Raw genomic sequence first — 14,868 nt, forward strand, 5'->3', positions numbered from 1 at the left:
TTATTGCATTTATTTATAAAATCGATATATTAAGACTTGAATTTTCACTGTGCAAATATTCAGGCTAACAAACAAGATTAGGCACTGTATGGAGCACTGGATGTCTGATAAATATTAACATGATTTCCTAAACCTGTTAAAAAGTACTGTCAGCTTTACAACATCTTCCAACATAGAAGAAAACATAATTTCACACATTTATCTACCTTCACCTTAGCACTTATTGGTAAGTAGCAGGATGACATGATAAACCTAAATGTACAGTTTTTCAGTGAAACAACACGAGCATCCCTCATTGTAGGCATGCAACATGCATGCAAAAATATCTCAAACATTCATTATTACTCATTGACACATTAATAACATACACTGTACATACACTAAATCTTTAAAAAGAAGCTGAAAATATGTCCTCCCATGATGCCAAACTTTAATGAAAGGTCCACAGAGTTAGCAGGCGCGTCACGGAACCTTTATTTCATCTCGCTGGCCATGTTAACAGGTTAGCACCACCACGAAGCCCTTGTGAGCTGCGTGGCTTCAACCCCGTGTCCTCAGCAAAGTGAACTTTGTCAATATTGTAGTTACTGATATGGAACCGACATTGCACCTTTCACTACATAAAACCCACAACCTCAAAACTGAACGTAATTCTATTACAATGTAGGTTGGAATTCATAATGAAATGAAAAGAAACATGATGTTGATGGCCATTAATGACGGAGTCAATGAAAACAGAACTGGCAGTCGTGTCTTATGGATGTTTCTTTTTTTCAGAACATAAAGTTCACAATTCTGTCTCTTTTTCTTCATCTTCACCAGTTTCTAAGTAATATTCATCATCTGTTGTAGTGTCTGAACTGCTGTCTGAAGACTCTTCAAAGGTGCTTAGGCTGGAGATATAACCCCTGGAGGGTAAATGCCCTCTGGATGACTGGCTCTCCTGTGGTTCTCCTGATGAGCTGGGAAAGATTGGGGAGGAAATGCTGGGTGGTTTGGACATGCGTCTAGAGATTGGGGATAGGGGAGGTGTTAGAGGAGGAGTTGGGGGACACACTGTGTCCCATGGAAGGTGGCAAGGGCTCCAACGACGGGCTGACTTTGAAGCTGAGACAGTCACAGGAGGAGAAGCAGAGACCTCCGAGCCCCAATTTGCTAAATGTCTGGTGAGTGAGCGAGGAAGAGATCTTGATCTCATTTTATCTGGGTCACTGTGGAAATATGACATGTGACTGCCACAAGTAGATTTGAAAACATTTTCTGTAGTCCATTCAGGGGCAGCAGACCACTGATCATAGTCCTTGCCAGTGTCTGTGTAAGTCAAGGCCGACTGAGAGAGGTCACCCACACTCATGACCCTGGATCCAGTGGAGATGCGTCCAGGCCCTGAGGGTCGACAAGAGAGTACTGAACTCACAGAAAAGGACCTCCCAGGCTCAATGCCATACTTTAAGTCTGCATAGGATGATGCCAAGTGTTCCTTGTCCTGTCCTGGACTTGTACTTGGGGGACCTGTGGATGCTCGGCTTCTCCTTGAGCCACCCAGGCTGATTCCCTCCCCGGGTTCACATGGTGATGAGGATTCTCTTCGACGCTGTAGCTTTGGACTGTAGAAGACACTGTCATCGGTTACATCAGTAGAAGAAAATGGGGAGACTGGAGAAAGAGAGGAAAAGGGGGAGAAGGGGCTCCTCGAACTGGATGTGGACATCTTGAACTGAGTAGGATACGCACCAGGATGGTTAGGGCTCCTACTGGGGCTGGGATCTCTACAAGAGAGCAACTGGTTTGATGGTTGATCCGTCGTGGTGTCTTTGTATACGTCAAACTGGTGAGTTGTTGGACTCTGGATTGTCAGTTGAGTTTGGGTTTTACTTTCAGAAAAATTTTGTTGATTAGTTTCAGGATTCGAATTTTCTGGCCAAAGGAAGAATCGATCATCTGATCTGTTCATGGAGTTTTCTACAGCTAAAGATGGTATGAGGGTGTACCTGTTTTTTGCCCATCCATCTGTACCCTCTGTCCTGTTTTCGGTGTCCATCAGCAAACCTCCTGTGTCTTGCTCCTCTAGTGTTTTGTCACTCTCAACAGTTGCATTACTGACACTGCTGATGTCACTTGAACCACTGACAGAGGTCGTTTGGGAGGCTCGCTTCCACTTCCACGGGAACGAGATATCATCATCGGACCGTCTGAATGTTTGCTTCAGCTTGTTAAAAACCTGGTCCATTTTTTTGTTAGCCTTGATCCTCTCTGAGTCAGACCTTGATAAAGTGGAATTTGGTGTACTGGCATTTTTCTTCATAACAAAAAAACTTTTCTTTGGACTTTGTCCATTGTTGTTCTCCAATGAAAATGATCTGCTTTTATTGATTACACTCCCCTGGATTCCTCTGTTGGAGCCTTCACCATTCAGGGACTTACTGTCTGCTGAACTACTGCCACTAGAGTTTAGATTTGAATGACTGTGTCGCTCACACTCTTGACCCTTACTTTGAATTGTGTTGGACTGTTGACTGAACTTGGGCTCTCCAGAAATTGATGCGCTTGCAGTCTGATGCAAAGTTTCAGTTGATGTGGTCTTTGGAGGAGCTGCATCTGCTACAGATTTAATGCTGTAAACCAGGGTCTCGGTTACATATGTTGGTGTGCTGTGTGCCTTTTCATTCTGCAAAGACTGTGAGCTGAAATGAACTCTGTTGTCAACAAGTAATATCCGGCCATTTCGGTGGTCTTGGCTGATATTCTTGCAGTGCTTTTTGTTGACTTGATCTGTTTGTGAGACACAACATTGCAAACTCTTGTTTTGAGAAGGACAGGACAATAGTTTGGGTGAATTGAGTGGTGAGGATTGTTCAGACTTTGGTAAGGTAACATCTGCAGCTGTTTGTGACGAAAGATGTGTGGTATACTTTGACTGGGAGTGCCTTTGGAAGAGGGGCGATCTGGGTGTTATATTCTTAGTTTCTCCAACACTTGTCCTGCAAGACATGAGAGTAGAATAAGGTGGGCAACTATAACGAAGCTTGTACCCACTTGAAAAGTCAGGAGGGGGGGACGGAGAGGCAGGGGAGTTACCCTGAACTGTGCCAGACTCTACTGATAATGTCCTCTCCTGTCTAGGTGTTGCTGATTCCTTTCTTTCGGGGTTGAAGGTCATAGCGTCAGTATGTTTTTGTTTAGATCTGTCCCACTCTCTTGATAACATATCAGCAGAGTCAGATGATAAGGAGCGATACTTCCCTCCTTTCCCCACTTGAATGTATGAGGTCTTGGGTGAAGCAGGGCAGAGAGGAGTTGTACTTGTTGTCGTACTGCTTGATCTTAGGAAAGAGAAGATGGATGGAGCTCGAATGCTTTGCTGGGACTTTGAGGAAGACAGAGGGTTTGGTACATCTTGAGATAGCAGTTCAGACTGTTGATGCGCAGAATCCTCCCATGTTACTCGTCTCACTCTCTTTGTCTTTGGGTCTCTTTCTAGGTCATTTGAGAATGTCCTCCCTTTTTTAGGGCTAGGTGTTTCTGAGTCAAGGGGGCTGGTACTGTTTGGGGTAGCAGGGGGAGTAAGGAGATGTAATGGTGTGCTGGGACTTGAGGATGAAGAATGGCCATCAGGGGAACAGGAGGGGGTAGAAGACGTAGGGCTACAGTTTGTATTTGGGACCGAGGAAAGAAGATTTGACATGGAATGATGTTGGAAAAGCTTGGGGATGGAGACATAGCTTCTTTCAAAACCAAGAGGTGTAGTTGTGTGTTTTTTGGGGGATTTTGGTGGTAAGGAGGAAAAGTCAGGGAACAATGAATCAGGGATATTAGTTTGAGAAGACATTGGGGATTGAAAAGAGGCACAGGTAGGTGTGCTCTGATTCAGGTGGGCACCATAGTCACATGTAGGGCTAATCGTTTGACTGCTAAGAGTGTTGGTGGTGGTAAGAGAAAGAGAGTGTTTTAACTTTTGGGAATCCTTGTGTGGAAAAGCAGTTACATTCTTAGTTTTGAGTGGGCAATGTGTATCTTTGTATTTGCTGCTGCTCTCAGTGGATGTGGAGCACTTGGGATTTAACAAGGTAGGTGGTAATTCACTTACATTTGCATTGTGAGTTACATCATTCTTCCTGAGATCTTTTGGGTGACTCAGTGTTGTTTGTGCTGGAGCTCTGCTAATTTTAGAATGAGACAAAACATCGGAGGAACTCTGAGAAATTTGTGGTTCCCCACTGTTCCAACTGGAATCAAACTGCTGTTTGACACACCTGTCGGATTCTTGGCCAAGTGCAGCCTCGGTATTTCTTTGTTTGAGGTTACGAGTTCCTTGCTGTGTGATCATTACAAGGTTCATGTTACTTTTGCAAATGGACTCTGTTGTGTTATTGTTGTCACTGGTATTGGGAGTTCGACAACTGAATCTTGAGTTGTTCATACTTGAGGAGAGCGTGTCATTATTGTCATTACATGGTGGATTTGAAGGTGTGTTTTGCTTGTTGTTGATGTTGGTTATATCATTTAGGATTGGGACGGAACTGCCTTCCTGGCTAACTTGGGTCCACCAGGAAGCAGATGTCAAGGTGGCCCTTCTGGGAAGGGAACGGGTTTTAAGGAGGACAGAGCGATCATAAGGGGGTTGTCTAGGTGAGCTCTCTGCCATTAGGTTTGTGCCTGAACCTTCCCATTTTAATTGACTTTCAGATGGTCCTCTCCTGAGAATTGTCTGTCTGGAACTTGAAAGACTGGACTCAGTCTGAACTGCTGTTTGGGCAAAGGGTGTGTTGTTTGTGAATCTGTTTGTGGGCGAAGATGAAAAGAGGTGTGTTTTAGAAATATCTCTTTCTACATGATTGGACAATGAGGGAGAACTGATTTGGTCAGTTTCAGTTGCCCTGTAAGGAATGGATGGTGGAGAGAGGGGGGAATTTAACTTTTCCTGTTCAATGTTGCCGCGAAAGGTTTGTGGAATGTGTGCTGTGAAAAGTTTCCCATCTTGATCACTGGGTGAACTGTCCATAGGTGATGGGTTAATCTCACAGTGGGTGGGGGTTACATTAGTGCCCCTACTATTGGTATTGAATCTTCTTAATGACAGAAGAAGACTGCTTGTTGTTGGTTTTGAACTTAAAGATGAGAGTCTGACTCGTGCATTCCTGTTTTGCTCATTTGAATCAGGGGAAAGGGGATAAATGGGAGATGTAGTTTCAGCATCTGTTTTCCTGTGGTCCATCTTCCTGTAGTTTACATCAAGAGAGACAGACTGAACCACTTTCCTTTTGGAATCATAGTCCAAGCTTGCAGGCCCACTGTTAGATGACCAGCCGACTGTGTTCCTCCTGGTACTGAGAAATGGGACCCTTGGATGGGATCCATCTGTGAACATCCTCTCAAGACTATGTTGGGTCTCGGGAAAACCTTCCTGTGCACTCTTTTCCTCAGTGTTTGTTGTGTCTTGGGACTCAGAATTTCCAGTTCCCTCAAATCTTTTGTTCCGTCGTAGTCTGCCGCTCCAGTGAGGGGCCAGAACTGTCACCACAGCAGAGGACAACATGATTACAGAGGGTTCAGATACTTCCTCGATACCAGTTTGGTTCTCAGGTTTTATACAGTCCTTTAAATCTTCCCCTAACTCATCTGATCCATGCCTGGATGTTCCTGGTTGTAACCTACATGGAAGTTGGTAAAGGCCATTATGCTCATGTACTCCAAAATAATGAGGGTTGCTCAAATCAGGGTTAGTCCCTAGGCCATTACTGACAATATCTTTGTCCTTCTTGGCTGGAAATGGTATCTCTGATAATGGAGAGTCACCGGCTACATCTATTGAGATGTATGGCTGAGAAGTTCCATTAACCTATAAAGAGAAAAAAAATTACAACAACAGTTAAACAAAATTGGCCTGCTTTGCTTGTACAGTAACACTTAGAGCTGGGCTGGTGTCTGTTCCCATAGTGTAGGTATTTAAGAGATTCCAATCTTGACAAACAGGTTATTTTGAAGGATGTGAGATTTCAATGGACGAACTTGAAAGCACAGACACTCGTCTTACTCATGTAATAAAATTAAATCTCAAGTGTTTTCAAAATTGCTGAATTAAACTCCTTTTGTAACAAATGGCTTTCTTCAGTGGTTTTCAAATTGTATGATTTCGAGTCCCACAGCTTGAACGGGATAGACGAGATTTGGGGATTCAAATTGCGCGATTCATATCGCTGTATGTTTACCAGTTTTTACAGCGAATGTTTCATTATGATGTATTGTGATCAAGGCTGATCCTTACCTGAGAACTGCGGTGTTCAGCCTCGGTTCTCTGTGATTCAGTTGAACTGGCAGAGCAACAGAGGAAACATAAAACCATCATGAATACCTGTTGGAATTACACCTGTCACTGATGTAGATCTTACGTTACGTAAGATCGTTGGAACTAACGCTTAGAGTAATGTTGGTAAGGGTTACACTGTCACATATTTCATAGGATTTCTGCGCTCTACTGTAATGTTTTAGTGTGAAACATTTGAGGAATGACGAGCCAAACATTTACCACAGCCATGCTGATTGACAGGATGGTCAGCATTCTTCTCCTGTCCTTCTCAGTTTACTAAACACTTTCCCTCCGTCAAGTGTTCACGAAAGTCACACCTGCAGCCCATTTAAGAGAACGCTTACAAGGTATTTCTATGTTAGACATGGCTGCACATGTCCATATATGGTCATGTTCCACAAGACGATGAAGACTGGAGGTAGCTTTCATGCAGTTAAAGGTGCGTGTCTTCTATTGAGCTAATAAAGGCAGTTTAATTAATGAACACTACTGAAACCCTTTGGCACACATTGCATCACACACAGAAATGCACATAAGTCTAGCACAGACACCCTTGACACACAAAACCAACAATGTCACATCGGAGCAGATCAAAGGAAACTGTTATAATTTTTTTCGCCCCTAAAATGTCCTCGTATAGTTTGACACAAGGATGAAACTGCAAAAAAACTTCAGGCCACAGACCGATGGTTGGTGAAAGTTTATGACCTTAAAGTGTGAGAAGGTAAAGTCAGTCCTCTTTTAGGGCGGTGATAGTTTCTTATCTTTATGAGCTGGATTCTAAAGCCTGGATCAGGGCACCACACAGACTCTTGAGCTGAAACATGTAAATGATTAAGTACTAAATTATGAGTTCATTCTTAGTAAAAGGGATACAAAGTGATCTTTAAGAAGCAACATAATGCATTTTAGTTCTTGTATCTGCTTCGAAACTTTATTTGTTCATTTTACTTAAATATGAACCAAAACTGTCCGGTTTGAACTGCATTAAACTTTGTACATGGTTTGAACGCTTCCATAATTAAGAGAAAATCTGAAGACAGATTGGGACTTAACTACTTTAGAGGGAACACATTAACTTCAATCCACGGATAACATTCTTTAGAGGCACTTCCTTATTTATACAAGCAGCTCCAGTGTGTCAACTGCTGAAGGATGCAGACAGGGTTCAGTGGTTTGGTTAATGTGTAAACATCATTTTTATAACGTTTACCCATAGCAGGAACATTCGCACCAGTTTTTACAGTAAGAGGCTGTATAGGGTTGAACAGCATGAATGAACAGTAATCGTGCGATAAAATTCAACCCGGACTAAAGATGTTCTTTATGGGATTTTTGGCCGATATTTACCGATGCCGACATCATCTGTATAAAAACGAGTTTATGTGATTTCCTACATACTGAAAAATACATGTTAACACTATTTCGGAGCCTATAAGGCACGTATTCTCCCACTGTTTCCATCCTCTCCGACACCGAACCGATAGTTTTTGGCATCGCGACCTCAGACAGTTTATTTATTGCAAAGACTTAATGAACAGGCGGCAAGCGAGCGCACTGTCACTGGAGGTATCTGACAGAAGTGATTACAACATAGACACAAAACAGTGCAACTGAACACAACATTCGTTAACGAGTTACAGTGGAATGCAACTCAGCTGATGAATGACAACACTGTTGTCAGCTGTGACATAATGATCCCGCTATGACAAACAGAACTGAATCCAAACATTGCATTTGTGCAAGCTGCAGGTCGAGAGCGATGAATAGGTGACGGTGTAATTTGATATCCGGTGAGATAACTTACACGTCCTTGCTCACCTGTCAAGACCGGAATCTGGCTTCTTCTTGAGTCTCAGCTCAGGATTGTCCTGGTCCTGCTTGCTGGAGAGTTTCAAGAAGAGGCTGGATGTGTATCTGGATCCAAAACGATTGTTTTGGATCTGAATCTTCGAGTCAACACAATGGACGGCTACGTCCTCTCTTCGGCTTTCTGCTGTAAATATAAGCAAAGAGATTCATTGTTGATGTGCACAGTCAAAGGTTTTGTGTATGACTTTTTTTTTCAAAGTGTGTGTTTAACCTTTGTGTGTTCCCTCCCGTCTGATGGCTGGACAGTGAGACTCCTGCCAAGTGAGTGTCTGAAGATGATCCTCTTGCCTGCACACATGAATCCAGATTAATCACTTTAGTCTTTTACACATACAAACGCAAAAAATGATTCAAAAATGGTGCAAGGAGTGCATTTAAAAAAGTACTTCTCTAGTCTAGTTACTACTTAAAGGCTAAGCTGTTGTCAGGTTCACATACAATCGCACAGTGATAGAGGGGGTGCTCAATCAGTTGCTCAAGATTATGTTGCAAACGAGGCGAATTAATCAAGAGGTTCTCGTTGTTTTCAGTTCCACTCCAGTTCTGCTACAAATCTACTGATAGAGACTGATTCCTGATATCAGAGCTCTTTATTGACTCTCATTATTGTTGGTATTTTTGGTGGGATATTATTGAAGACGAGAAGACCATCAAAACATTATTCAAGATGACCTCACTCTTATTAAAAAAGAGCCAAGATATACATTAACGCATTGAATCTAAATGTATTCCCAAGCAGTTCATTTGAACTGATCTTTTAATAATATTATTTTAACTCAATTACAATATTCCCAACTGGATATGCGCTCCACATTTTTGGATGGATTGAAAAATATCCATTGCCTTCACTTGTTAAAACAATCATCAAACCGTGGCGTCTGTTCAGGACAGCCTGAGTCAGCAGCACGCGCGGTAGCTGTGCTACGGGACAATCTCGACCGGCATCATGTTAATTTGAAGATAACAACATGGGCAGCCCACGTATCTCCGCGGACTCCGGTGGCCAATCTGGCTCACAGAAGGCAAATGTTAGCTGTGGTGCTTTCTTCTGTGGCTGTGGATTTTAGGTCTGAAGCTTTAGAAGCTAATGAATGATCAGGCGTTCAAGTTATACCAGCGTATCAAAAGTTACGCTTGTCATACTGTGTACATTTGCTCTACTGTTTCCTGTCAGTCAGGATAGAATATTTTAGAAAAATGTGTATGTTCAACCTAGTGCTGGGTGCTACACAGATTATATATACATATATATACATATATATATGTATATACATATATATATGCTGCAACAATGAATCGATTAATCTATTCAAAGTCGATTAATAAATTCGTTGCAAAACGAATTTGATTATCGATTATTGATTCATCGGCAAAGAAACGCGAGTGTTTTTCGACTGTAATGCCGCGAACATAAAAGGGGAGACGAGTTGCGCGCACTCGCGACCGCAGACCACAACAACAATGGCGGCGTCCGCTGCAGCAGCATGTGGCGGTAGGCTGAAAAGAGCTAAAGGCTGGGAGTTTTTCACTCTCACTAAAGAAAAACTTGTAAACTTTGCGAGGAGGACTTCGCTTGGCACGGGAGCACGACCGTCAAGAATGAACACCTGAGCAGAAAGCACGTAGGAGTTTTAGCGGAGCTGGACGAAGACTTGCCTCGGTAAGTCAGCTTGTGGGCTTGTGAGTTGTCTTGGCTTTTAACATTTAAAATGCACTCGGGTCCCATCAGCCGATTTACTGCTCTGTTTGTGCTGTAGAAACATGAACGCAGGGACGTGATCAGTTCACTTCGCAGGTTGCTGATCCGGTGTGGGGCGGAAACACTACGTGCGTGTACGTGCAATTACCGGATACGGGAGGCGGGTCTAGCGGGTCGGATCCGAGCTCTGAGCAGTAATAGAAACCAGGCTTTAGCATGCAGCCCTGCACCTTAAAGCCGAGACATCTACGTCATCTATACATCTATACCTGCTGCGTGCCACATTTAATTTTATATCTATAATACAATTTTTTTTGACCAACTACGCTATTATGGCCATATTAATGATTATGTACATTAAAAAAATCTCACTGTGTTGCTGTTGTGTGATAGAATTATTAGTCATTACTAAATCAGTGCCTCAAAGTCTATAGAGGATTTAGGTCAGAAATACCAGGGTAAGGGATGGACCCTCCCTCTGGTGGAGCACAGGCCCTTCACCGGCTCAGGCATTCATCATTTTTTTATCACTTTTGACACAGTTTTACTCGCCAGCCATTTTTTTTTTCATTAATGTATCAGAACCACCATCCCTGAAAAACCACTGTCAGTAGATTTCATGTATTTTCTCTCTCTCTCTCTCTCTCTCTCTCTCTCTCTCTCTAGTGACTTTCCTTTTTTTGCTGAGACACTTCTGGTTAAATTGAATGTTTTTTTTTCCTTTTCCAGAAAACAGACACTTCAACAGCACCTGACACAATTCTGTTCAAGATGATACAGCAAGAAAAAGGAATCAGATCCTCTCGTCTGAAACACACCAGTGACATTAACCAGTGTCTGAGCAGCAGCTCATTTCTTTTCCTCATCAGCTCGCACCGCTGCAGCTTTTACACGCCGCCCCTATCCCTCATCCTTTCATTTCTACAGGCACTTAGATCGACAACGCGGAGCCGATATGATGAGCAGTGGTTATGTAACAATTCAACTCTGCTCTCTCCACACTTTCTCCAACAAGCAGCTCTAACACACCCACTCACGCACTCGCTAAAACATGCACATGCACAGTTACTGCTGCAGCAGCCCGAAGCTGAACCCACACTGATGTGCCAAACGCTGAGTAGGGAGCAGGCAGAGCGTGCATTCATGTCAGGGCAACCTTTGCTCACTCAACACACAAAAGTAAGGACAGTAATTATCGTTTTGTGTTCGAAAATCAATATTACTCCTTTTTAAACTGAGTCACAGCCTTATGTAACGTGCAGAGATTCACAAAGTAATTTCACACGACTCAAATTTAAGTTTCTCATTTTTTTTTACATGTATGTTCATTTAAAAAAAAAAAACCCACCAATAACTTCTACAATAAACCAACTTTTTGTTGAAGTCAGAAACACGTTGGCTGTTGGTTTTAATGATTCTTTTTTTTGGTTTTTTTTTTGGGGTTGTTAGATATGTTGGAAGTGAATCAAGAGCCATCAAAAAGCGCACCGCCTGTCCTGATCCACCTCGCCCTCAGGGGCAGTTCATTAGCCACATTAGAGCTTAATCTCTGCTCTGCTATTAGAAGGAAAAAAAAAAAACACCTGACTTGACACGACAGAGAAGTAGGCAGAAGTACAAGGAGGAGGATCTACTTCTGTGCCAAGTTTAACACGCCTTCCATGCTGATGAGTTGCTGTGTGTCTTTTGTTCCTGAGGCTCCTGAAGGCAACACAAGAAATCAATTCATACCACACCTACGTTGGAGCTAAATTAGCACATAGCAACCGCAGAGGCAACCGTGTTTGGATGTTTATCTGACCTCACCGGTCAGAAATGGGTCCGAATTGATAAAGCAGGAGGAGCTGCTTTTTCGATGTCACTTCTCTCTCCAGCTCTCCTGTGTACCATCTGCTGGCGTCATGCACTGTCGCTTTGTCCGCCTTAAAAAGTGTCTGACATTTGTGATCACAAGATTGAGAAACTTAATGCTGTGCTTCTGAAAAAGTAGTATTCTACGCTTCTACCCCTTCGCTGTCAGGCTGAATTTTGTCCGAAAAGAAACCTCTACATACCAAAAAAAACCCCCCAAATAAACAAACTGTTATTTGAAGGTCAATTTGAAACCCTCAAATTATAAATTAAATTCAACTCAAACCAAGTGTACTAAATGATCAAAGACAGAGTAAATAAAACCTTTAAAACATTTTTAAAAGCAAGATAAAGTGTTTTTCATCCGTGGAAAAAGTAGCTGTACAGTTATGAGTTGCTTAAGTGTACTAATTATCACCCGCACAAGAATTTGTACTTTTTTTTTCTTTTTTTTTTAAACGGCAGATCTCCTAAAAACATGAATCTGTAGTCGCCAAGCTTAAAAATGATTGTTCAGATGTCAACACGCATATTCTAATCCCAGATGCAGATTATATTCCCCGAACCAGTCGGGTTTTTCAGTGTAACTAAGAAGACAAGTTCTGAGCGGTGAAAACTCACCTCCACACTGAGCAGTTACGTCTCGGGTACAACGACGACAACACAGCGACAACAAAAACTGCCGCATCCTCTCAAAAACCCTCCATCAAAAGTAAAGCCGTGTTTTAAGTTGTCCCCACACGCTGTGAAAGGAGCTCCTATTCTTCCTCTTTTTTTTTTTTTGGTTGATGTAACGCCACATGCCAAAACTAGTGTCCAAGCATGAGCCAATCAGAGGCCGGGTAGGGGTGCGGGCTGGATTCTGCTTACAAATATGGCAAAATGCTACATCTTGCGAGCCGTTTGTGGAGGTGGAGGGGTGCACACAGGAAGCTAGATGCTACAGGCAGTGCAGGGATAAAAAAAAAAAAAAAAACAGTTTTGGAACCAGTAAAAGGCTGGGAAGACATTGATAGCCAACGATTTACACTCATCATTTTACAGGTAAACGTAACATCCCCGACCGTCCTTGCGCGTCGGAACAATTTGACTAATAAATGATCAGTGGGTTAAGAAGTCTTGAGGGGAGTTAAAAAAAAAAAAGAGCCGTTGTTCAAGCTCAAACAGATCAGATTCAGAAAACTGCAAAGCTGTTCTCAATCATACGTCTGTCTGTGGCAGAGGGTTTTGGTCTCATTCAAATGTTCAACTTGGTTTTTTTTATCCCAGTTCTTCTCAGCGTTGCGTACGTTGCATACAGAAGCACCGAACCTTCCTGACCGTGAATCACTGCACCCAGTGGGTCAACAGCTATTTTGATAACCTGATAATGATTGAATTAACATAATTAATTCAAGCAAAAATCACCCAAATCAATTTTGGTGTCTAAATCTACTAAAAATAAAGTAGTACGTTAGATTTCTCCCCCCCCCAAAAAAAGGGGATTTATGAAAATCTCTCATTTGAATGGCAGTATGAACTTGATTTATTTCATGGATGGGACAGAGGACAGTCTAGCACCTTCAGAGGTTCCCTTGAGAAGACAGGAGAACCCAACATACCGACACTTTGAATACGTGACAGCAAAGTAACGCACATTATCTGAACATTGTGAACTGTTTGTTTTGATGTCTGTTTGTTTTGATGCGCCGATGACTAATTGTTTTAAATTGACATGCAATCTGGGCTGCAGCGCCGTGTGTGTGTGTGTGTGTGTGTGTGTGTGTGCGCGCGCGCGCGTGTGTGTTCTAAAGGTATGCTGCTTCTTCGTTTGAGGTCAGCTTTGCTGTGGGTGTGAGCCTGTATCTAACAGCTAGCATTTACATAACCACAAGGATGCCGCCTGAATCCAAGTGTGGGTGTGTAGGCAACACTGACAAACTCATGTCATGTTCCAAAATGAAAGGATGAACGCCCTCAAAGCCTGTTGTCAGGTTCAAACCCATAGAATTGGATGACTTTGCATTCAGGGTGGCAGCTAAAGGCGGCGGGGACAGGGCGAGTCTGCCGGTGCCACACCTTCAGTTAGCCTAAGGAGTTGTTTATTCAGCCTATAGAGGAGTACAGATAACCTTTAGTGTGGGGAAGAGCAAGTAATTCCCATATGACTCAGGACATGCACAGACAGCGGCTCTGGCAGGCCTGGGTGTGCACGCAGGAGCTTGCAGGTCTCACCACTAAAGCTGGACTGCCACCGCACAGCTGAACCAGGCGATGCAGTCACTTCAAGACGAAAACACCCGAAAAGCCTCAGTCAGTGTTCCTACCACTTTCACACAGTGACGCCGAGTAGCAGTCCAGCGTCCCGTGCTCACCCTCGGAGCGGACTCCATTCCGCATACGTCACGTTTTCTGAATTGACACCGAACCCTATTCAAAAATCTGGCGACACGCGCAAATCACGGCAAAACAAATCTCTAGGATGTATTCTTTATTATTATTATTGGGATTATTATTATTATGAACACCGACACGTCCTCAAGTGTCGCCAACAAAATATTTCCTCACGAGCGCTTCCCAACACTGAGTGGAAGAGTTTGCTGGTCAGCACCCAGCTGGGAAGTAAACGTACAATAACTGTAAAAGTCTTCATGCCGAATTGTCGTAAATAAATAGATGAATAATCAGTCTGGGGTTTTTGTCAGCTAATGGATACATAGGTATTTCCAAGCACCAAGAGAAACTTCAAACATGGAACTTTGTAAAGGCAATCTAGGGCGTTCCTGCCCGCTTGTAAGAACCACTAGATCCGCGGCTTTAAAGACACCAGCGACAACAAATACGAATAAAACAAGACGACTAGATTCAAATATTATAAAGGTATTCGAAAAACAACAACATTTTGAACCTACCTTGCAATGGAAGTGCGTTCTGTGCGCGCTTCCCACTTCAGAGGCGGAGATGTCTCTCCTACAACTCGGAGCTCCAACTCTTCTGCGTCACTTGTTGACATCCTTTTTTTAACCGGTTGAGTGAGGCTTCGATATTCAGGCAGACGAGACAATGCATCTTAAATACGACGGGTAAATCCAGCAGCCGAAGAGCGAACATGCTGTGTCCATGGAGTCCGTCATTGCCAAACACTCGGAAGGTTAAAGTT

General features: G+C 43.0%; 1 protein-coding gene across 2 annotated transcripts; it reads right to left on the reverse strand.

The window, feature by feature from the left end:
• Positions 1–14,868, reverse strand: LOC147241822 (uncharacterized). 2 transcript variants are annotated; one of them, XM_086191687.1, is made up of 5 exons: positions 14,621–14,868; positions 8,391–8,467; positions 8,129–8,300; positions 6,266–6,311; positions 1–5,839 (listed from the first exon to the last, which is right to left on the reverse strand). In XM_086191687.1, exons 1-5 carry the CDS (start codon positions 14,719–14,721, stop codon positions 788–790), a joined length of 5,448 nt encoding a protein of 1,815 aa, XP_086047813.1. In that variant the 5' UTR covers positions 14,722–14,868; the 3' UTR covers positions 1–787. The 2 variants fall into 2 exon arrangements, with proteins under 2 accessions (XP_086047813.1, XP_086047812.1); XM_086191686.1 differs by having other exon boundaries at positions 8,129–8,303.

The sequence above is a fragment of the Aulostomus chinensis genome, chromosome 21 (genome assembly GCF_037954235.1).
Source record: "Aulostomus chinensis isolate RoL2024-O1b breed Wild chromosome 21, RoL_Achi_v1.0, whole genome shotgun sequence".
In the NCBI taxonomy this organism is placed as follows: domain Eukaryota; kingdom Metazoa; phylum Chordata; class Actinopteri; order Syngnathiformes; family Aulostomidae; genus Aulostomus; species Aulostomus chinensis.

What these genes read in the sequence shown, in the direction of transcription:
- LOC147241822 (XM_086191686.1), bottom strand. Translation starts at nt 14,721, where the DNA reads ATGTCAACAAGTGACGCAGAAGAGTTGGAGCTCCGAGTTGTAGGAGAG. An exon ending in GAACGCACTTCCATTGCAAG is followed by an intron (nt 8,468 to 14,620) that starts GTAGGTTCAAAA and finishes TCATGTGTGCAG; the next exon opens with GCAAGAGGATCATCTTCAGA. An exon ending in CCAGATTCCGGTCTTGACAG is followed by an intron (nt 6,312 to 8,128) that starts GTGAGCAAGGAC and finishes TTGCTCTGCCAG; the next exon opens with TTCAACTGAATCACAGAGAA.